Source organism: Sinocyclocheilus grahami, unplaced genomic scaffold, assembly GCF_001515645.1.
Source record: "Sinocyclocheilus grahami isolate Dianchi unplaced genomic scaffold, SAMN03320097.WGS_v1.1 scaffold1742.1, whole genome shotgun sequence".
NCBI lineage: Eukaryota > Metazoa > Chordata > Actinopteri > Cypriniformes > Cyprinidae > Sinocyclocheilus > Sinocyclocheilus grahami.
The window spans coordinates 106,421-130,742 of record NW_015506921.1 but is presented as its reverse complement, the minus strand read 5'-3'; the positions used below and the strand labels follow the sequence as shown (position 1 = coordinate 130,742).

General features: G+C 35.5%; 1 protein-coding gene across 1 annotated transcript in view; it reads right to left on the bottom strand.

Annotated features, from left to right (window-relative positions):
• Positions 1–24,322, bottom strand: part of LOC107572379 (gamma-aminobutyric acid receptor subunit alpha-1-like) — a 34,087-nt gene continuing 9,765 nt past the window's right edge. The window contains exons 6-10 of the mRNA XM_016258816.1: positions 22,356–22,438; positions 21,836–21,979; positions 19,643–19,795; positions 7,908–8,150; positions 1–95 (exon numbers count right to left, since the gene is read on the bottom strand). Of these exons, the coding sequence (XP_016114302.1) occupies positions 1–95; positions 7,908–8,150; positions 19,643–19,795; positions 21,836–21,979; positions 22,356–22,438 (718 nt within the window). The remainder of the gene's footprint in view (positions 96–7,907; positions 8,151–19,642; positions 19,796–21,835; positions 21,980–22,355; positions 22,439–24,322) is intronic.

Here is a 24,322-nt window from a genome sequence, read left to right as displayed (position 1 = left end):
TCAAGCATGCCTCAGCTGCTCTGGAGAAAGCACAAGCTGTGCTTCACCTGAGGTGAGGGCTTGGAGAGTGAGCACAGCACATCCACAGGCCTCGTCTATGGGTCTCAACCAATTAACACTTCATCACCATAAAAAAAAGGTTTGCTGAAATTAACTTATTCACAGAGTACACTACAATCGCCTGTGCCCTGAAGATAACAGAGAGAGAACTGTAAGTACTGAGAATAAAGGACCTTTAGACAGTTTGGGATTGACAACTCTATACTAGGCGAACTTTCTTTTAATCTTTCTTTTAATCTTGCTTTCCAGTGAAAACATCTGGTAAGGCTTTACAATGACTGTACATGAATAATCATGCACTGATACTTAAAATAACATGAACTAATGATTAGGGAAGGCAGGAACTAATCATGAATCAATAAAAGCTATTCTTCTGAAGTCATTTGAACTCGTGCATGAATAACGACAGCCTTAAATACGTTAGTATATGTGTGATATGCATTAAGTAACGTTTAGGGATAAACACAATCAATCAACTCTATAAGAAAGAATGAGAATTTTGACTTTGAATTTAGTTTAAATATCGGACCTTTAGACAGTTTGGGATTGACAACTCTATACTAGGCGAACTTTCTTTTAATCTTTCTTTTAATCTTGCTTTCCAGTGAAAACATCTGGTAAGGCTTTACAATGACTGTACATGAATAATCATGCACTGATACTTAAAATAACATGAACTAATGATTAGGGAAGGCAGGAACTAATCATGAATCAATAAAAGCTATTCTTCTGAAGTCATTTGAACTCGTGCATGAATAACGACAGCCTTAAATACGTTAGTATATGTGTGATAGTTAATGCATTAAGTAACATTTAGGGATAAACACAATCAATCAACTCTATAAGAAAGAATGAGAATTTTGACTTTGAATTTAGTTTAAATATCATATATATATATATATATAGATTTAAGTAGGCATGCTCCTTATGTGTATGTAAATCAAGCTGGCTGGTAAGACCGTCAGACGTTGTTCCGTCCCTGAATGCAGACGAAGTGCACATCCAAAAACTCTGCATATCCATCAACTATTAGAAATGCATGGCTGAAGTTTTTTTCATGACGTGCCTGAGCGATTAAACAAGATTTTTTTTTAAATATGTGACCCTGGACCACAAAACCAGTCTTAATTTTTCGAAATTGAGATTTATACATCATCTGAAGGACAATATATCGTAGGACAATATTTGGCTGAGATACAACTATTTGAAAATCTGGAATCTGAGGGTGCAAAAAAATCTAAATATTGAGAAAATCATCTTTAAAGTTGTTCAAATGAAGTTCTTAGCAATACATATTACTAATCAAAAATGAAGTTTTGATATATTTATGGTAGGAAATTGACAAATTATTTCATGGAACATGATCTTTACTTAATATCCTAATGATTTTTGGCATAAAAGAAAAATCTATAATTTTGATGTGTTTTTGGCTATTGCTTAAGAACTTAAGACTGGTTTTGTGGTCCAGGGTCACATATTTGTTTGTCTCATTTCACAACAGATTCCTTTAACTATTCTCAACATGATGCCATTTTTTTTCGAAATATCTTGTATTGAAAGATACAGCAGTGCTGAGTATTTTATCTTTGGAGGCAATCGTTGCAGTTGTGTTAGTTTTATTATGTTGTTAGTTTTATTATCATTTTATTCTGACTCAGGTTCAAAACGTTTCATATCATATCAAGTCACACATGCTCAAATCAAATCACCTTTATTGTTATTTATGGCTGTAAAGAAGAGCATTGATACAGTGCGATGAAGTAGTTAATTCCTTCTTAAATGAAGTGTTTTTGACAGATTGAAAATATAAGGAAGGACAATTATTTTACAAATATTAGAATTTTTTTGTTACAAAAAACTACTAACTTCATAAGATCTGAAAATGCATATCATGACCCCTTTAATTATGAGGTAAACATAAACATAATCCACTTCTGTGAGTCCCTATAATGCAAGTGTACAGGACTTCCAAAGCTGACGCTTCAAAAACTAAACAAAGTGAACGTGACAAAGTAAGCACAGAGAAGTGACACGGAAGCACAGAGGACATTTCACTTCTTGCACAAGTTTCACAATGCACCGACCATGCTGCAAATCATGCTGACAATGTTTGCATCCAAGCGTGAACTCATGAAAGGGAATGTCTAATGAAGGGCTGTGGCAGAACGCAGCATCTCGTTCCCTACTCAGGGAATCAGGGTTGGAAAACAAGGCAAAAATATGCATCAAGCAAATTAAAGCAACAAAAATGACCAAACGTGATAGATTTCATTTTTCTTTTATTGTATGACTAATGAAGATAATCAAATTCTACAGGGCCATAACATTTAAGAAAGCAAACCTTTACAAAGACGATGTCCCAGTGTACAGTACAGAATAAATCAGACTTTGCCTCTGGACTTGTGCACATTGCTGACCATTTATGCACATGTAACATAGTTGTTACTTCAAATTTTGTCAAGCACAAATGTAGTTTTTTAATTACAGTGCGTGTTGGATTTCTTCAGTACATTGCAAAATCAAAAATTAAACCACTTTCACAATCTGGTATGCATATGAAATGCTATAATCTCCCATAAAACAAATAAAATTACAAGTTCTTAATCCATAACACAGGTCATCAAAAATATATTATTAGATGCAACGAAACAAATCTAAATATATCTATTGTTTGTTGTGTAAATAATACAATACACTAACTGAAATATTCTTTTCAATCCTTGTTTTTTTATTGCCATTGCCATTACCCTGTCTTTAAAATGGATTATTCCAGATCTTTACATGCTTTCAGAATGACAAACAGTCCCACAGCTAAATAGGGTGCACAGTTCGTAACAGACTTTTTACAATATATATTGGAAACGACAGTGAAGGAGGGGTGTGAAGCTAATTAATATGGTTCAAAGTTATCTTTGCATAGCACAAAGCTGACTACATAAATATCAAATATGCCTATAATGTGCAAAATGCATAACAAGAGGTTGGTACAAATAAAATGTTGCATCTTTAGAACAAGTATCATCATGGAAAATCTGTGTGTGTGTGTGTGTGTGTGTATATATATATATATATACATACATACATACATTGAACTCATAATTTTATCGCATTGACAAAAGTCTGGCTCTAAAGGAATCCATGACTGTGCATTTGCATACTGTTTTCACACATATCCCAGAGTAATCTGGCACAAACTCAGCAAACTCCTAGATACTGTCTAAAAGCTCTAAATTAAAGAGGGGTAACATGACATTTATATGCATCATGTAGTTTAGATAATCTGATGGAAATATCCTGATCCATTGGCATACCCCAAAAACGCCCGTTTCAAAATTTTGTGTATTCATTATTTTGAAAAAGAAATAAAAAAGTGCTTTTTAAACACGGAAAGTAACCAAACTGACAAAACATAGGAGCGCCGCCAACTTATAAGAGCTTCTTATATTTCAGGCGTTTATAAACATACCAACAATAGCAACTCAAATTGATCATAATGCTGTGCCTTTTATCACTTCGATCACAAAAAAGCCCTTACTAATCTATATTGCTACATCAAAGTAAAGTATGATCATATGTAAAAGTTCCTCATTTAAGAGAACTTTTGTTTTCTTTTTTCTCTCAGTCCAAAAATAGAGAGGATACTCTTTATAAGTTTGGTTTCTTTTCAATAGGTGCTTGAGGAGCAACTGACATGCCACAAACATAAAAAATGTTGGCATTGTAATAGCACTACAAGACATATTTATATGTAGAACAGTGTATTCACATACATGGCTAATAGCTAGACATGTCTTCTTTTAGTTTTCATTAACGAGCAGTGACAAACACGTCTGTAATGGAATATATGTTCACCATGGGCTGTGAGACAAAAGGCAGTGTATCTGATACTTCAGTGATGTTTTTGAAAGGTTGCCCATCTAATTCAAAGAAACAAGGAGAGCACCTTCTAAGAAAGTACACTCTAAACTTGCAAATATATACAAGGCACTACTCTTGATCCGTTCTGACTCGTTCACTTTAAAGTGATGCAGCACAGAAGTGATAACTCTAGTGCCATCATATCTAGATCCCGTGAGCGCCCGCCACAATTTCTCTCAAAAAGCATCTACCAAAATAAAGACTGAAGAGTAATTTAATGCTAAATATAAAATTGCATTCCGACACCAAGACAGTCTATCTAGTTTAGTCCCTCTTTATAATAGTTTTCATTTATACGTATCCGGCACACACTTAATCATCAAAAGGTACATCGAAACTAATGTCTAGTAGATCTAGAAAAAAAATGATAAAAGATAAATAAATAAATATTCATATACCCGAATATCCTCAATAATCTGCGCAAATCGAAATACAATGCACTCGCTCGCTCTCTGTCAAGCACTGAGTTTGTACCTTGTAGTTACATTTAGCAAAGCTCAAAATTGATATTGACATCTCCAAGATTTTATAATATTTACATGAGAAGAAAATAAATAGTATGCTTTATGATATACACATGAATCTTTTCTCTACACTTTTTATATCCATGAGTAAATGATTGTTTTTTCCCCCACTGAGACATGTTTTATTGCTGTTAATGGAACCCTAAGGTCAAATAACAGAAGCTCCAGAACACAGGCTGAAGAGAGAAGACAGAGGAACACATGACTGGTTAAATCAAGCTGTTAACGGGGTATAGAAAGCGTCACCCATGCAAACGTATTCCATGTGCATTGCTAATGTAATGCAAAAACATATTTTATGTTAAAAGAATCTTAAAAGAATAGTTCACCCTGTTTTTTTTTACTTCACCCTCATGTTGTTTTAAACCTGTCGGCTGTTTGTGTGTGTTTTCTTTTTTTCTGGAACACAAAATGTTTACACATACAACAACATAGTCAGCACATATGTCCAAAAAGGACAAAAAAATTAAAAAGCGCCATAAAAATACTGCATACATCAACTATATTACTATGTGGTAGTTTCATGTGAGGAACAGGACTTTTTACTTTTACGTTTATGGTGCTCGTTGTTGGTTTTTATGGCCGCTAAACTGCTATCGTAACGAGAAGAGCAAAGTGTCTCCTTTTGTGTTCTTCAAGAGCATACAGGATTGGAACAACACGAGGGAGAGTATTTAATGACAGAATCATTTTTCTTCTTTGTTTTTGGGTTAACTATTCCATAAGGAAGGGAGTATTAAACTATAATTCTATGTGCATTTGCAGAATAGCATTTTCTCAGGTCTGTTTGTATATATAGTAAGTATGAGTTCCCTTCCAGTGCATTGGTTTGTACATCATACAGTCGCTCTCGTTATCATATAGGAAGATACAGTATGTTACACATGTCGACACAAACTTGAAAGTGGGAGCTTGACTATCATTGAAACAAATTTGAGACAAATTTTTTGTTTCACTTTTTTGTTGTTATTGTTTAGAAACATAAGAAAGAAAAACAAAAAGAGGAGATGGAATTAGTGTGGCTGCAGGGCGCCCTGTATTATGTGTCCCTGCAGCACAAAAGCAGTGTTGAGTCGCTGGGGGATATTTGTAGCAATAGCCAACAATACATTGTATGGGTCACAATTATACATTTCTCTTTTATGCCAAAAATCATTAGGATATTAAGTAAAGATCATGTTCCATGAAGATATTTTGTAAACTTCCTACCGTAAATATATCAAAACTTAATGTTTGATTAGTAATATGCATTGCTAAGAACTTCATTTGAACAACTTTAAAGATGATTTTCTCAATATTTAGATTTTTTTGCACCCTCAGATTCCAGATTTTCAAATAGTTGTATCTCAGCCAAATATTCTATCCTAACAAAGCATACACCAATGGAAAGCTTATTAATTCAGCGTTCAGATGATGCATACATCTCAATATCCTTTTGACTGGATTTGTGGTCCAGGGTCACATATTTATTTCCCTCAAGATTCTCCCATGGGGTTTTATAATGTTTTTTTTTCAGTTTATGAGCAAAGTAAGGTCTGCGGTAAACATAACTTGACGATACTTGGACGTTCTGTTCTGCAACATAAACTGCACACACTCACACCCTTATCTAGTGACTTATTAGAAACATATGTTTCCAAAAACGAACTGCTTCACGATTTGTGTTTTCAGTATGGGTGTGTAATTTACCGTGTAGAGCAAACCGTCCAAGTATCGTCGACCGATGTTTACCACAGACGTTATTTTGCTCATAAATTGCAAAACCCCATTATAAAAACCCATAGGAAAATCTCAAGGGAATCCACGGCAAATGACTTTTCAGGTTTTGACGCCACGGCTGCAGCGCTCTATTATTGTACACAATATTCCAAGTATTTTGAAGTCGTACAGTGATTTTATGTAAAGAACAGATGACATTTTTGTCAGTATTTGCCGTTTCTTCTTTGGATTTATAGGATTTTAAATAAAGAATGATTTATAATGTGGTTTCAAACGATTAATCGCGATTAATCGCATCCAAAATAAAAGTTTTTGTTTACATAATATATGTGTGTGTACTGTGTATATTTATTATGCATGTATACAGTATCTATTTTGAAAATATTTACATGTATATATTTATATTCAGATAATTTATATTAGATATAAATACATTTAATATATAAACATAATTTAAAAAAAAAAATATATACATGCATGTGTGTGTATTCACATATACGTAATAAATATACACAGTGCACACACATACAAAAACTTTTATTTTGGATGCGATTAATCGCTTGACAGCACTAGTTTAAACATGTTACGTTGCAATTAGTCGTGAGATGCATAAGAAACAAATGCTGTATGTTTGAGGCCACTGCTGTTAAACCTGATAAAAACCTGAGTAAAAAGTAAGGGATTACTCTTAATTTTACTGTAATTTAATTAGGTACTTCTGCTGTAACTTCATTAAATACTGTATAGACTTTAGAACAATTCTTATATAAAGCAATAGTGGATTTAACATCAAAATGTATCATCTAATGTTAAAATGTATATTTTTAATGTAACCTTCTCCCTTTAAATACTTGGTGAGTTGAAGAGTAATTTACGCAGGTTTATAATATTAATTTGAAAGAATTAAAAGAGCAGTTTCATGTCTATCCTTGTAATGCTCAGCTGATCGAGGCTGATATGGGATTTAGAAAGTAATTAGTAGTAAGTAATGCAATACTTTATAAAGAGAGTACAGTTATCGAATTACACTGTTGGAGATGTAATTAGTAACTAGTAATTAATTACTGTTTTAGAGTAACTTGCCCAACACAGCTCATAACTAGATAAAAAAAATGTTTAAGACAAACGTTGATGTTGGCTTGAGACAGCAAATCTGAAGTGATTTTACAAGCCTAACATTTCGAGGTTACCTTAGTATACCATACAGTTGATCAGAAATAACAAATAAATAAATAAATTAGAATGAATGTAGAATATAGATTATAAATTATATTTTAATGAAAACAACTGCTAGTGTAACCGAATGTCACCCAGTCTGTTGCTTACATTAAGTAAATATTAGAAGAAAATTAATTATTATGAAAAAAAATCGTTTTTACAAGATACTAAATCCTTATTATGATAAACTCATTATTACTATATAGTAAGTCATTATCATTTCAAAGTCAACACAATGAGATGTTAGATCATAAAAATATATAATGAATAATAATTTTCTCTCAATTTTATAACATTAAGTTTTGAGATTTTTCTCATTATTATGATATACTATATTAATACTATAAATAATAATAATAAAAGACTTTCAGTGAATGGAAAACAGTAGCTTCAAAATATCATAACATGAGAGTAAGAAAATGATGACAGTTTTCGTTTTTATGAACCAATACTTTAATGACATAAAACATTTAGTTTTCCTTTTAATTGAAAGCTGAAGTGGCTTTACCTTTTCTGGCACCACACTTTTCCCATCCCAGGCGTAACCCCTCTTGGTGAAGTAGTTAACGGTGGCAAACTCAATGAGAGCCGAGAAGACAAAGGCGTAGCAGACGGCGATGAACCAGTCCATGGCTGTAGCATAGGCCACCTTGGGCAGAGAGTTTCTCGCGCTGATACTCAGGGTGGTCATGGTAAGGACAGTGGTCACTCCTGCAATGGTCAAAGCATATGGAAAGCACCTGCATTAAACAATCAGTGCTGGAGAAAGTTACTTTTAAAAGTAATGCATTACAATATTGCGTTACTCCATAAAAAAGTAACTAATTACGTTACTTAGTTACTTTTTATGGAAAGTAATGCATTAATGTTACTTTTGCATTACTTTTTAAATCTGGACAGGGCTTGCTTGTTTGCTTTTAAAATAAAAAAGTTCTATTTCTGGCAAATATAAAAGCCTTTTCACACCAAAAGTGAAATGAATAAGCCTCAGGCTGAAGGGAAAGTACATTTACGTCCGTACAGTAGAATGTTACGTTACTTATTTGAAAAAGTAACTCAGATATTCTCTTGTAAATTAAGAAGTAATGCGTTACTTTACTAGTTACTTGAAAAAGTACCGTATTGACCTGAATATAAGCCAAGATTTGGTTTTTAAAAAGCCTTTTTCCAAAAGGTACATCTGGGAAAAGAGGGGTCGTCTTATAATCAGGGTCGTCTTATATTCGGGTCAATACAGTAATCTGATTACGTAACTCGCATTACTTGTAATGCGTTACCCCCAACACTGTAAACAACTACAGTATATGTGACCTGTACTGGCAAAATGAGTCACAATGATCACATCTTTCTCCATTAAAACACCTTCAGAATGATATGTTGTTGGAATCGGATGAAAAATGCCTGAGCTACACCCGTTTGATGTCGATAGAGTCAGCAAAGTCAGAGTTAAAGTTTTCTGAAGGTTCTAAAGCAGAATCACCTGCAACGTTGCATCTTTTCCTCCAGTTCTTTTCTTAAATATAATTACTCTATTAACAGGGATTAAAGTTCCGACAGCAAGATCTGCAGTAGACAATGTACTCAGTACTCTATACATTTTAGAACACATTTTCAGTGTGAACAGTGACAGCTGGCAAACATTCGTTAGTATGAATTATGTGTCCTGTTGAATGTAATTAAATTGAAACTGTAGCGCATATTTTATTACTCCTGTCTCTTCTGCTCAAGACGTGCCTGAGCCTTTCTCCTGAAGCCAGACTGAGCCTCTTGGCAAACACTGATTCTCACAGCATCATTAAAAATGTTTGTTATTTGTTCTTAAGCTAAGTAATACCCGAGAAACACCAAACTGCTGTTTGCTTTCACGTGACAGACACATCAATAAGGTATCTTTAAAATAGCAAAATATTTAGGGCAGCTTTTGCTTGAAGTGTCTATGTGAAATGATAGGCTGATAGTCACAGTTGTTTCTCGTCCTGTAGAGATACACCCAACGGTAAAGCTCTTTAGTTTTAGGTTAGTTAGCATGGTTATTAAAATTTTCCACTCATCTTGTCTAAATATTGAACATTTGTTAAGATGATCCATATCTTTTAACAAGATTTTCCTGGACGCACACAACAGGACAGGAGACAAATTAAGGAATAATGAATAATGATATTGCAACAAAAATGAATTCGGTAATGTTGTTAGGGAAAGAAAGCCTGTGGAGACTACGATAGAGAAAAAAAGAAGAGCTCATTTTCTTTTTGGCAAGCATGTAATAAAACAATAACATTTTGATAAAATTATTAATTTCTCTTTTTTTTTGGATCCACACTATGTCTTGTCTGAAATGATTTGCATGTTATCAGGACTTTCTTAAATGTGTTTGTTTGCTTAGAAGAAGCACAGTATGAAACAGTATAAAGAATACTATACTGTGACCCTGCAGCACAAAAGCAGTGTTGAGTCGCTGGGGGATATTTGTAGCAATAGCCAACAATACATTGTATGGGTCACAATTATACATTTCTCTTTTATACCAAAAATCATTAGGATATTAAGTAAAGATCATGTTCCATGAAGATATTTAGTACATGTCCTACCGTAAATATATCAAAACGTAATGTTTGATTAGTAATATGCATTGCTAAGAACTTCATTTGAACAACTTTAAAGATGATTTTCTCAATATTTAGATTTTTTTGCACCCTCTGATTCCAGATTTTCAAATATTATCCGATCCTAACAAACCATACATCAATGGAAAGCTTATTTATTCAGCTTTCAGATGATGTATAAATCTTCACAATGATCAATTTTAAAAAAATGCCCTTATGACTGGTTTTGTGCTCCAGGGTCACATATGTCAGTCAGCGCGATCGTTTTGTTTTCATCAGCATGGGTTTGAAAATCATATTTTACTGGTTCAGACTCATGTCATACAGAATTCGCTATGATTATTCATAAAGCTGGAATGCTGCGCTTTGCAACGATATATCCTACAACTTGTGGTGAGAGGCAACTGTTAATAAGATTGTGGTGGGCTACTATTAGACGGATAGCCTAAATGTCCTAATTCAGAATTCGGATTTTTTTTTTTTCTTAAATGGTATATCAAAAAGTGTATATTTTTTAAATGTGATTGTTGGTACATCTGACCAGTTTTTACTATACTTTCAAAACAAAAATTAAAATAGGAAAAATATGCAATATGAAAATAATTGAAGACAAAATGTGTTTTACTGAGAAAAAACAAGATTTGGTTTTTAAAAAGCCTTTTTCCAAAAGGTACATCTGGGAAAAGAGGGGTCGTCTTATAATCAGGGTCGTCTTATATTCGGGTCAATACAGTAATCTGATTACGTAACTCGCATTACTTGTAATGCGTTACCCCCAACACTGTAAACAACTACAGTATATGTGACCTGTACTGGCAAAATGAGTCACAATGATCACATCTTTCTCCATTAAAACACCTTCAGAATGATATGTTGTTGGAATCGGATGAAAAATGCCTGAGCTACACCCGTTTGATGTCGATAGAGTCAGCAAAGTCAGAGTTAAAGTTTTCTGAAGGTTCTAAAGCAGAATCACCTGCAACGTTGCATCTTTTCCTCCAGTTCTTTTCTTAAATATAATTACTCTATTAACAGGGATTAAAGTTCCGACAGCAAGATCTGCAGTAGACAATGTACTCAGTACTCTATACATTTTAGAACACATTTTCAGTGTGAACAGTGACAGCTGGCAAACATTCGTTAGTATGAATTATGTGTCCTGTTGAATGTAATTAAATTGAAACTGTAGCGCATATTTTATTACTCCTGTCTCTTCTGCTCAAGACGTGCCTGAGCCTTTCTCCTGAAGCCAGACTGAGCCTCTTGGCAAACACTGATTCTCACAGCATCATTAAAAATGTTTGTTATTTGTTCTTAAGCTAAGTAATACCCGAGAAACACCAAACTGCTGTTTGCTTTCACGTGACAGACACATCAATAAGGTATCTTTAAAATAGCAAAATATTTAGGGCAGCTTTTGCTTGAAGTGTCTATGTGAAATGATAGGCTGATAGTCACAGTTGTTTCTCGTCCTGTAGAGATACACCCAACGGTAAAGCTCTTTAGTTTTAGGTTAGTTAGCATGGTTATTAAAATTTTCCACTCATCTTGTCTAAATATTGAACATTTGTTAAGATGATCCATATCTTTTAACAAGATTTTCCTGGACGCACACAGCAGGACAGGAGACAAATTAAGGAATAATGAATAATGATATTAACTCTCAAAGGTGTTCGGTAATGTTGTTAGGGAAAGAAAGCCTGTGGAGACTACGATAGAGAAAAAAAGAAGAGCTCATTTTCTTTTTGGCAAGCATGTAATAAAACAATAACATTTTGATAAAATTATTAATTTCTCTTTTTTTTTGGATCCACACTATGTCTTGTCTGAAATGATTTGCATGTTATCAGGACTTTCTTAAATGTGTTTGTTTGCTTAGAAGAAGCACAGTATGAAACAGTATAAAGAATACTATACTGTGACCCTGCAGCACAAAAGCAGTGTTAAGTCGCTGGGGGATATTTGTAGCAATAGCCAACAATACATTGTATGGGTCACAATTATACATTTCTCTTTTATACCAAAAATCATTAGGATATTAAGTAAAGATCATGTTCCATGAAGATATTTAGTACATGTCCTACCGTAAATATATCAAAACGTAATGTTTGATTAGTAATATGCATTGCTAAGAACTTCATTTGAACAACTTTAAAGATGATTTTCTCAATATTTAGATTTTTTTGCACCCTCTGATTCCAGATTTTCAAATATTATCCGATCCTAACAAACCATACATCAATGGAAAGCTTATTTATTCAGCTTTCAGATGATGTATAAATCTCAATTTTAAAAAAATGCCCTTATGACTGGTTTTGTGCTCCAGGGTCACATATGTCAGTCAGCGCGATCGTTTTGTTTTCATCAGCATGGGTTTGAAAATCATATTTTACTGGTTCAGACTCATGTCATACAGAATTCGCTATGATTATTCATAAAGCTGGAATGCTGCGCTTTGCAACGATATATCCTACAACTTGTGGTGAGAAGCAGCAGCAGTCGTCCAGAAGAGAACAGAGAAAAAGGTACTCTTCTCAGAAAAGTACAAATAAAGATCCTTTTAGATGCTTAATTACTATTTGAAGCATTTGGATCACTAGAAGAAGGCTTAATGAACTAATTTTTGTGAAAAGAGTTCGACCAAAACCGAAATGTTCACTTCTTTTGTCTGTAGCTCAATATTAGACCGTACGCATTCACACTCATTTTGCCAGCACGGGTCACAAATATATAAACAAAATATGGCATCTTACAGTTCCACAAAAAGCTGTGAGTGGCTGCACAAGCAAACTTGACTGTGCTAGTCATGAAGATATACAGTAACTCTGTGCACGCATCCCTGTTGAAAAAAACAGCATATGCTGGTTAGGTATGTTTTGAAGCATGGCTGCTGGTTTAAGCTGGTCCTAAGCGGGTCCTAAGCAACTAGCTTCTGCTCAGGACCAGCTTAGGACCATCATATGACCAGCTTAAACCAGCTCATGACCAGCTAAGGACCATTTTAAACCAGTAGCCATGCTTCAAAACATACCTAACCAGCATATACTGTTTTTTTCAACAGGGATTCTTTCCAATCAAATGCGCTGAAACATGGCATATTCTTTTACAGTCGTGTTCTCATTATAATTTTATGTAGCCTATTAGGGCTGTCAAATTTTTTTTTAAATTTCGAATATTCGTCGAATTTAAAATAAAAATCCACATTCGAATGCAAAAACGAATTTTAGGTGTGCGTTAAGGAGGCAGCTTATCAGCGGCGCACGAGATGCGATGACGATGTAAGTGTTGTTGCATTAATGTGTTTGTTAGTCTATCCAGTTGGAGCCACTAGATGCGGCGCTGCTGCAATGTTCATTACAAATATAGCGGAAAAAGAGAACAACGCAGAGAAAATCTTGTTTACATCAAAACTGAAACCAAGCCGTTCACACAGAACGCATATTTCACGCATTTTCTAGAGGGACATCTATCAGCGTTGCACTCGCGTCTCGCACAAAAGAGCCGCATGTTTAGCATCAGCATGGGTTTGAAAATCATATTTTACTGGTTCAGACTCATGTCATACAGAATTCGCTATGATTATTCATAAAGCTGGAATGCTGCGCTTTGCAACGATATATCCTACAACTTGTGGTGAGAAGCAGCAGCAGTCGTCCAGAAGAGAACAGAGAAAAAGGTACTCTTCTCAGAAAAGTACAAATAAAGATCCTTTTAGATGCTTAATTACTATTTGAAGCATTTGGATCACTAGAAGAAGGCTTAATGAACTAATTTTTGTGAAAAGAGTTCGACCAAAACCGAAATGTTCACTTCTTTTGTCTGTAGCTCAATATTAGACCGTACGCATTCACACTCATTTTGCCAGCACGGGTCACAAATATATAAACAAAATATGGCATCTTACAGTTCCACAAAAAGCTGTGAGTGGCTGCACAAGCAAACTTTAGTCATGAAGACATGAAGATATACAGTAACTCTGTGCACGCATCCCTGTTGAAAAAAACAGCATATGCTGGTTAGGTATGTATGGCTGCTGAGCGGGTCCTAAGCAACTAGCTTCTGCTCAGGACCAGCTTAGGACCATCATATGACCAGCTTAAACCAGCTCATGACCAGCTAAGGACCATTTTAAACCAGTAGCCATGCTTCAAAACATACCTAACCAGCATATACTGTTTTTTTCAACAGGGATTCTTTCCAATCAAATGCGCTGAAACATGGCATATTCTTTTACAGTCGTGTTCTCATTATAATTTTATGTAGCCTATTAGGGCTGTCAAATTTTTTTTAAAATTTCGAATATTCGTCGAATTTAAAATAAAAATCCACATTCGAATGCAAAAACGAATTTTAGGTGTGCGTTAAGGAGGCAGCTTATCAGCGGCGCACGAGATGCGATGACGATGTAAGTGTTGTTGCATTAATGTGTTTGTTAGTCTATCCAGTTGGAGCCACTAGATGCGGCGCTGCTGCAATGTTCATTACAAATATAGCGGAAAAAGAGAACAACGCAGAGAAAATCTTGTTTACATCAAAACTGAAACCAAGCCGTTCACACAGAACGCATATTTCACGCATTTTCTAGAGGGACATCTATCAGCGTTGCACTCGCGTCTCGCACAAAAGAGCCGCATGTTTAGAAAGCCATGTAAAAATAATGCAATTTTAACTTTGAAAAAAAACATATCTCGAGACTTTATGGCTGTTTTCTCCACATCATCCCACTGCATCTCATGTTTTTAAATGATAAATATACTGTGTGATTGGCTTTCAGCCCTTTGTATTAAACTATGCATACATACATGATGCGGTTTTTGTTTATAGTCGTTTAAGCAACTTAATAATAATTGGTTTATAAACATTATTTTAAACATTATGCACTTTTTTTTTGCAGATAGTCATGTTATCTTAAGCTTTGAATGATGCGCCCTCTTGTGTCCTCAGGAGAGAAGCCAAAAGCTATTCTTCACCCTAACTGAAATTATGCGTTTTAAATACGAATATAATTCGAATTTTGATAATATTTAAGTACAAAATTCGAATTTAGTTTTTCAGCCATTTTGACAGCCCTATAGCCTATATGACAGATTTGTTCTGCACATGTTGCACTTAATAGTACCTTCCTTTTTAAAGTGATTCAAGCACTTCAAAACCATTATGGGCATACGCTTTTTAAGTGTCTCAGCAGGGGTGGGGTAATCCACGAGAGTATCGCCGTTCTCCATGAGAATACCTTGGGTGATGTATCGCGGTTTTTCGGTTGGGTTTGAATACCGTTACACCTCTAATATATGTGTGTGTGTGCATTTTTTATTTATTTTTTTGTTATCGACCATATGGTGCTATCAAAACATTTCTCTGTTTCTTTGAGCATATCAACCAAATGGACGCAACAAAGCTCAACCAATGGTGTGAGTCTGTGATGAGACTATCAGTCTAACTAACCAATAGGAGACAGAGGAGTGTTCGAGATTTATTATCGAGATGTTTGAAATAAATATTTTTGCATTTCTGTTTGGTGATGCTAATGAAAAAAAAATAACTTTGAGAGGATAGGAACACATTCTAGTTTTAAATGGGATTTCAATTACATTGATGAGTTTCTTATGTATTATTCAACACTTTCTCATTCTAGGCAAGGCCTAATTTCCATATTACTCTCAGAAAAGCACGGTGAAATTTGGTTGAAGACTACTTCTTAAAAGGGCCTCTTCAGCAGTTTTGTTTGGTGTAATTTCAGTTCCGGCTGTCTTGAGTTATTTAGCCATTTCTCTTTGTCTGATAATATTAAGCTTAGTTCTATGTCTCAACAATGTTATCCTAGTCTTGAGACCTTTCCAGCAGCAATATGAACCTTCTCTCTGGTTTAATGTGCTTCAAAAACCCCCAGGTCTCTGGAGGAATATCTTCAGCACAATATGTTCAGCCTTGTGCTGCTGCTGCTGTGATATACAGGTAGTTCCTCCTAGGGACCCATAATACTGGTCATCATTTTCCTTTAACATCATAGTCTTGTGACATTACTGACTTCTTCACACCAACATAAACCACACTATCGGCATTATGCCTTGTTATATATCAAGTTATGGAACTGCATTCGTTTGATAGCTTAGGTCTGAAAGACGATTTTGCTGTTATCAGCACTCTAAATTGATGTAAGACGTGAAACCTAGCATATAGAAAAGAGGGTGAACCTTTATACATATATACTGTATATATATATATATATATATATATATAAACAGTTGAGCCACAGGGCAAAGATAGCACAGTTTGTCTGTATGAATGTTAGTGTATGCGTTAGTATGTTTAGCTGGGGGAAAGCTATCAGTAATATTTTCTCCATTTGCTGTTTGACAGTAAATTAGCTACTCCAACGCTAGCACGCACCGCAAAACAAGAAAACTTTCCACATTAGTGTTAGCAAGATAACCATACTAACACAAGCACATATACTAACAATCATACAGACAAGCTATGCTATCTTTGCTCTGTTAAACACTGTAGTAAAATGAATGGGTGGGGTGAGCAGTAGCTCATTAGCATTTAAAGAGACATGCACCAAAACAGAGCTGGTTTTGGCAAGGTAAAAAGGGTGATTTTTTCACAACCGCTGAGGACTTTTAACCAAAAAATGTTACAGACATTTCAGAAATACCCTAAAGAACAATTTGTGTGAAATGGGCATCCGATGTCACCTTTAAACCTTTATCAGCCAATTCCGATAACGTTCCAATAATATCGTACATCCTTACGTTTTATGCTCCCTGTGTTTATTCAGGTCTTAAGTGCTTTGTGTCCTAACACTTGTCAAGGTTGCTCATACAAGATGTAGTTAATGTAGTTCAGTGTCATGAATCAAGATGTTGTTTCTTGATATTGATATTTAATAACGATCACTAAACCGATCAAAAAGAGGACACTACAGCCTATTTCAATTATAGGCATATTAAATACAGGTTAAATACTTTGTTCCCACTATTAAATACATGTTAGGCAATTTTCAACTTTTTGGATTATTATTATTATTTTAAATAAATGCCTCCCCTAGTAAAAAAAAAAATCCATAATTTATTTAAAATACATTTATTTCATACTAATTATACTTTAAATCCATTAACATTTGGCATATCACTTAAGACTTACTGATATAAAATTATAATTTAACTTTATTTGGAGTATTTCTTTATTGCACAATGCACATTTCTTAATAGTATGCCTAAAATGTGTTTTAAAATCACTATTAATAAGGACTGCATGATCTTTGTATAATATCAGTCTTTAAATGCAAGATACTTAAAGTGTACCTGAAGTATACTTGCAATAGTTCCACTTTAGCACAATCAAATATACTTAAGTATATCTTTAGTTGGATCTCGGCACTACTTCCGCAAAATTAAAGTGGATTAAGCACAAAATTATTTGTTCCAGTTTAGCAGACTTTAAATATACCAGTTTAGTATACCAAAAGAACAATTGCAGGGTATTTTTATTAAGCACTTAAATATGGCATTTTGTGGGAAAAGTTACTTTAAATAGCCGTTGCCAACAAGGCATTCTTTCTTTCTTTCTTTCTTTTTAACAGATCAAGACAATATATATAACAATAAAAAACACCACTTGTGTCACATCCTTGGCCCCTTAGTCATGTTTCAGTCAAAATGCATTTGTAGAATACAAGTTCACAGAATTGAGAATATGAATATAGTTTTGCAAGGCTGCAGTCGAGCTACCCAGCAAGAACTAAGGCACAGACAGCTCTCAGATGCAACTTTTAATGTTTGTCTGAGACGCAAACGCCTGGGAATCCAAAGTGCCCAGTCAGGAGACTTAATTCAAGGGTAGCCCGACAAGCTGACAGAAAAACAAAATCTTCCCTCTCTGATATGTGTTACATAATACATCACACAGACACGCAGAATCCTCCTGGCACAGTTTAAAACTTTGAATACTGTTGTGCTCACTGTCAAATGAAGGATTTATGATTTTGCAGTTTGCATGCTTCTCCTAAAAGCACTAACAATCAATGCATGCAGCCTTTTAATAAAGTATTGAAGAAAACTTAAGGATTTAACTAAGCTGTAACTGAAAATAGACAACTTTTTAAGACCAAATAAGAAACAGAAAAATGTAGATGTATGTCAAATTTGAGAAAGAACCCTAAACCATGACCTAGATAGCTTTCAAAGGATTTTCGGGATGTGCTCGAAGCTGAATACCTTAATCTGAAAGGCATGGATAATGACTTCTAAACAAATAACGAATTTTAATGAATAATATAAAAAAAATATGCAGTATATGAAGTCCCTCCTTGAGCTTGCTGGAAAGCAGGTGAGCCAAGTGACAGCACGATATTTTAGAAATAGTGAATAGAGAATGTGTAAAGTCAATCAGTGTGAACTGAAAATTAGCAAAAAGCCCCACTGCGGTTTCTGAAGTGTGTGAATTTGTCATGGCAACCAGATACATTTCACACTAATTTCCTACAAGGGTTGAGCTGAAATGTTGGCTAGAAGCACATAGATATGTAAGTGAAGCCTCATTCACTGATGTGTACATATTAGGACATTCTCAGTGTTAATTCACGCACTTGTACAGTACAGCAGCTGCCATCGAATCTGTTTAAACTGGCAGATCACTCGACCACTGAACGAGTCTGGAGCAAACGTGTTTTGTGTAACATGCATGCATTAAATTACGAGGAATGAGAGATTGGTGCTTTGTCTGTGTATTGCAAATGGGTTCAAGCTATTTTTCTCAATGGCTTTCAAAAAGTGGTGGAGAAAAGTCTATCCCACACACAAATTACGTTTGCAGATATTCTATAATAAAAAAATAACAAATGTATGGATTATTAAATAATTGCTACAGATACAGATCCAAATACAAATACTGACTTTGCTTCACACCCTTAATAATTATGCTTGAGATTCCAGTTTGTCCTTTGGGTCACACTTTAGTTTAGGGACCAATTCTCACTATTAACTTTACTAGTTAATATGGTGAGTTTAGAGGGTGAACTAGTTGTTAAGTTTAGGTATGGTGTGGATTAAGGGATCTAGAATATGGTCATGCATTATTATGTGCTTTATAAGTACTAATAAACAGCCAATATGCTACTAATACAAGCAGCTAGTTAATAGTAAGAATTGGTCCTTAAACGAAAGTGTTACCATGCTTTGCATAATTACAGATATACTATGTTTTGACCAAATTCTAAGGCAGCATCACAGGCATACTTTGCTGAGTAGGCAATAATAATGGATGAGCTTAGAGAAACGCAGGGCATTTTTATGCATATTTACATATATTTTTATGCTTTGCAACATGCTAACATCAAAGTCTCTGGCATCAGTCGTGGGTTGAGTCTATTGTGTGTCTCATGATCAACCCTGTTTGTGTGGTGCAAGCAGTCGCTGCCTAGGTATATTATTCCAAATCAACCATTTATGAGATCGTATTTCAGTTAGGATGCTGCTTTGGAAAGCAGATACCTAGACAATACAACAGCTCGCTCGATTTGAAGATGTTGGAGACTGCTGCAGAGTGATGCTAACAGCGCATTGATCGCTTAACTTAAAGATCAATTAGGACACTCACCAAACACAGTTCTGGCTGGGACAGATTCCCTGTTTAGCCAGAAAGACACCTGGGACAGGATCACGGTCATGATACACGGCAAATATGTCTGGATGACAAAGTAACCGATCTTCCTCTTGAGGTGGAATTGTGTTTTCATCACAACATACTCTCCTGGAAGTGAAAGAGAAAGAGATCTTTGAAGGAAGCCATATATACATTAATTAATGAGTATTATGAAAATTCATTCAATTAATCATGCAACCTAACCCGCACGTACGACAACAGCAGCACAGAATGAGAAAGTCTACTTCAGACAGACAGACTTGACTTCTCAAGCTACTTTGTGTCTTCTACAACAATATCTCCATTTAGGGACTTTTCTCAGCAAATACTGATATGCAAGATTAATTATAATGAATCTGAATGGATATCATGTAGTTATTTCATTCACTATTTCTTTACCCTAATGCATATAATAATGCTTATGCAGTATGCGTTTATTATTATGCCAAATCATTATTCCTTAATCACTGCACTGCATATTTTTTGTTTTCTCATGGATTGTCCATATCCACGTGTACAGAAAACATAATGGTGTTTATGCACTTTATGTCTGATGCTGCTATTTTGCACCTGATTTTCCCACATGGGAACAAATAACCATATAGAGCTCATATGTTGCAGCGTATGTGTTTTCATCTGGAAGATGTGATATTTAGGGCATTTGCTCATGTGCAAAACACTATAAAATCATTCCTAGTTGATATTAGAACTATTCAGGAGATGTTCATGATTTTAGAGTTGGTCTGAAGCTTGCGTCCGCAGCATGGCAAGAAACCTAGAGGACGCAGTGTCTCGTTCCCTACTCAGGGAACCATGGTTACATAAGTAACCTGAGACGTTCCCTTTCATGGGAACTTCGAACTGCGTCCTCTAGGGGTCGCTATGGGGGAACGCCCCATAGCAACCCCTAGAGGATGCAGTTCGAAGTTCCCATGAAAGGGAACGTCTCGGGTTACTTATGTAACCATGGTTCCCTGAGTAGGGAACGAGACACTGCGTCCTCTAGGTTTCTTGCCATGCTGCGGACGCAAGCTTCAGACGAAGAAGTGAATGATGTGTAGCTCCCGGCGCCGATTTATACTGTAGTCGCACCGGTAGTGACGTCATGGCTGTCGCCGGCCAACGAGTTGGTGTTTTTTCAATGTATGCTTCAGACACGGGTCACGACGAGGCGTTCCCCATAGCGACCCCTAGAGGACGCAGTGTCTCGTTCCCTACTCAGGGAACCATGGTTACATAAGTAACCTGAGACGTTTATCAGATGGTTTATATGCAAATATGGTGCTTTAAATAGAACATGCTCTTTCCAGATGATGCTCTTTTTCACATTTCTGTATTGTGCTTACTGAGACGCAAAGTAGAATTCGTGTTGTAGTCTAAATTAGCTTTCGGCAAACTGGCATTTTTTCTTTAATAATAAAATCTTTCATCACAAATTATATTAACATACTAACAAATCTGAGAGAATGGTACACTAACACAATGCATTTCCTGCCCCAGTGAAGAGCAAACCGTCAGTCGGTCAAAATATTGTAACAAGGTATTCATCGTCTGACAACTAAATCCACCAAATCATATGTGACCCTGCAGCACAAAAGCAGTGTTAAGTCGCTGGGGGATATCTGTAGCAATAGCCAACAATACATTGTATGGGTCACAATTATACATTTCTCTTTTATGCCAAAAATCATTAGGATATTAAGTAAAGATCATGTTCCATGAAGATATTTAGTAAATTTCCTACTGTAAATATATTAAAACTTAATTTTTGATTAGTACTATGCACTGCTAAGAACTTCATTTGAACAACTTTAAAGATGATTTTCTCAATATTTAGATTTTTTTGCACCCTCAGATTCCAGATTTTCAGCTTTCAGATGATGTATAAATCTCAATTTTGAAAAATGTATCCTTATGACTGGTTTTGTGCTCCAGGGTCACATATTATTGAAAAAGGAGGTAGTCCAATGAACCCACTTTGGACCCTTTTGTTAGCTGTATCAATTGGCCAATAAAAGAGGGAGCAGAATAATCATTTGCATATCCACAAGGGAAATTATAAAATCCGGAGCAAGCTACTTTGGCTAAACTTGCTAAAACATAACTTATAGGCTTCGTTTCTAAACATCACAGGGTCAAAACACACACCAGTGCTGGACTGCACCACACCCGAGTCGACCGTCTGTCCCATCAAGTCATACTGGTTGAGACGGGAGCCATCGTCAGCCACGACCACAGACTGCGCCGCCCCTCGCGTCCAAACATACACCACTTCAGCCCTCGTGTAGGCATCTGATGCAAACAAACAAAACACAAAATCAACTGTCTGAAGTCAAAAAGTCACTTGTCAGCTGTCAGAGCTTGCTGGGGTCATATACTGCAGTGGATTCTCAAGCGCAGCGGAGACGCAGCAGACGCTGAAATATTTAGAGTCTCGTTGCTTTGAGTCACAAGCTTGTTTTTTATTCATGTGTCTCCCCCCCCCCTCTCATTCTTCCTCCAGCGCAGACGCATCTGTTCTTTCTTTTCAAGGATTAGTTGGTAGCTAAATCCATTCGGCTAGTTGTGTGGACTCGGTGAATGACGTGTTTTGTCAGAGATGATGAAGAGAAAGTCCCCATCTGAGACTCTGAGTAGCATCTGAACTTTCCACGGAAGCAGTACTTACAGCTGCCGAATTTGAGAGGGCAAGCATGGGCGTCCATTGGGAAGTCCTCCAAGTGCATGGGACATTCAGCTCTGACTGTAAGCCTGAGACAGAGAGAGAGACAGCACGATACAACATTATAATCTTGACAGTTATAGAAATACATTTGGACAGTATGATGATGCATATAAGTATGCATTATTTGTATAGAATTGTTATTAAGCGGTGTAAAGCAATGCATTAAAATGGAATTCAACTGAAGTGCAGTCGCTGCTCACCCATTCTGAATTTAAAGATGTAACCATACATTTTACCATTTGTGTTTATTATTGTATTTAATTCACTAGATTATCCAGATATAGGCATTAAAATGACGGGTGTGCAGTCCATATACAGTAAGTTGCGAATGCTCTGCATACTGAAGCCTAGAGACCGGCTAAATATCAACATTCCCTTGTCATTTGAGGTGTAACATAAGGATTGCATAATAAAATGTTAATGTAACTCTCTGTAAATTATTTATTTGCCAAACAAAGGTAATTTTCTGCATATCTGTGCCAGTTCCCGGGTGAGCGGATCCACGTCAGCTTTGGCGTCTGCGCTCTCTTGCTATGAATCGTCATTATTGATCTGCATTCTCATTGGTTTGTTGGCATGTTGGTGATTTCACGTGTAATCAGAAAATCAGTCCACAAATTGCTCGCCCAAGCACAAAAATGTGAGGATCTGTAGCTGTATATTGTCATGTTTCCTCAAGCAAAAATTTCGAAAGTTCACTCAAAAAAATCTTTATACAAGTATGGCATCATATTACTATTTATTACTAATTAAAGTGACTGCCACTTAATGGCTATTCAAGACGTCAACACATGCCGCCTGTCCTCTCTGATAAATTAATGCATAAATTAACCAGTACACTCAGTTAAAGAAGTCACCACTCGCCACTGATATATATAGTATACAGTGATCAAATATTTTGGTTAGGGCCACCCCTAGCATTTTGGGGCCCTAAGCAGTTTTTCAAAAGTGTTTTCAAGTTATAAATATGAAAATATATTTACTTATTAAACAAACTTAAAAAAATGTAAAAGTTGAACCATTGCTTTCAGAGAAATGTATCAAAATTTAGTCAGATTCATGCTTTAATAAAGCAAAAACACCTGCCAATGAGTTATAAAATTACAATAGTGAATATATTATTATTATTATTAATAGAAAATAATCTCTTTTCTGAGCTGGCATATTTTAGTCCAGATTAAAATGCAAAAATGTATAAGTGCATTTGAAATGTTTTAAAAGGATTTAAGTATTTGGTGTCGTTTGATAAACACCAAAGCGAATACAATACTTAACATCTGTTTGAAAACATTTAAATACTGTTGTGACCTCCTTTCTTCTCCATCACAAGCAGGTGTCAGAAAGTATTTCCGCAGTATTTCTGCTGTTCCATAAGCGCCACCTACTGTCCGAGAGTGAACCTGCATTTTTATTCACCCCTGCTGATTTTGTTCAGACCGAATTTTCATGCAGTGTTGTAAATGAAAATTAAGCTATTATGCGTTCTAAAAATCCAAACAATTCAGATAATAAGGTATCCAGAAATATTAACCTATTTTGAAGTGCCCACGATAACAGTGCACCGTTGTTTCATTGACACAGCATCTTCAAAGCGCTAAGCAATAAGACACGATACAGCAAACAAAATTCATCACTTACTCTTCATTTTTAAACATTAACGCACAAGACTGACACAAGCAAAGCTATTATTATTACCATGTATTACTGTCTGAACCCCTGGGCCACAGGGGCCCTATGCAACCGCTTATATCGCTTATTAGGTAGGGCCTATTTCAGACAGGAATTACTACAGCTCAGTTCTCCACACATTTACAGTACAGAGTCGCACACATACACAATCTCACTCCAGCTTGACAGTGTGATAAATCAGTAAATGTCATCCCCTACGGTACGTTCCTCCCATTTTTCAT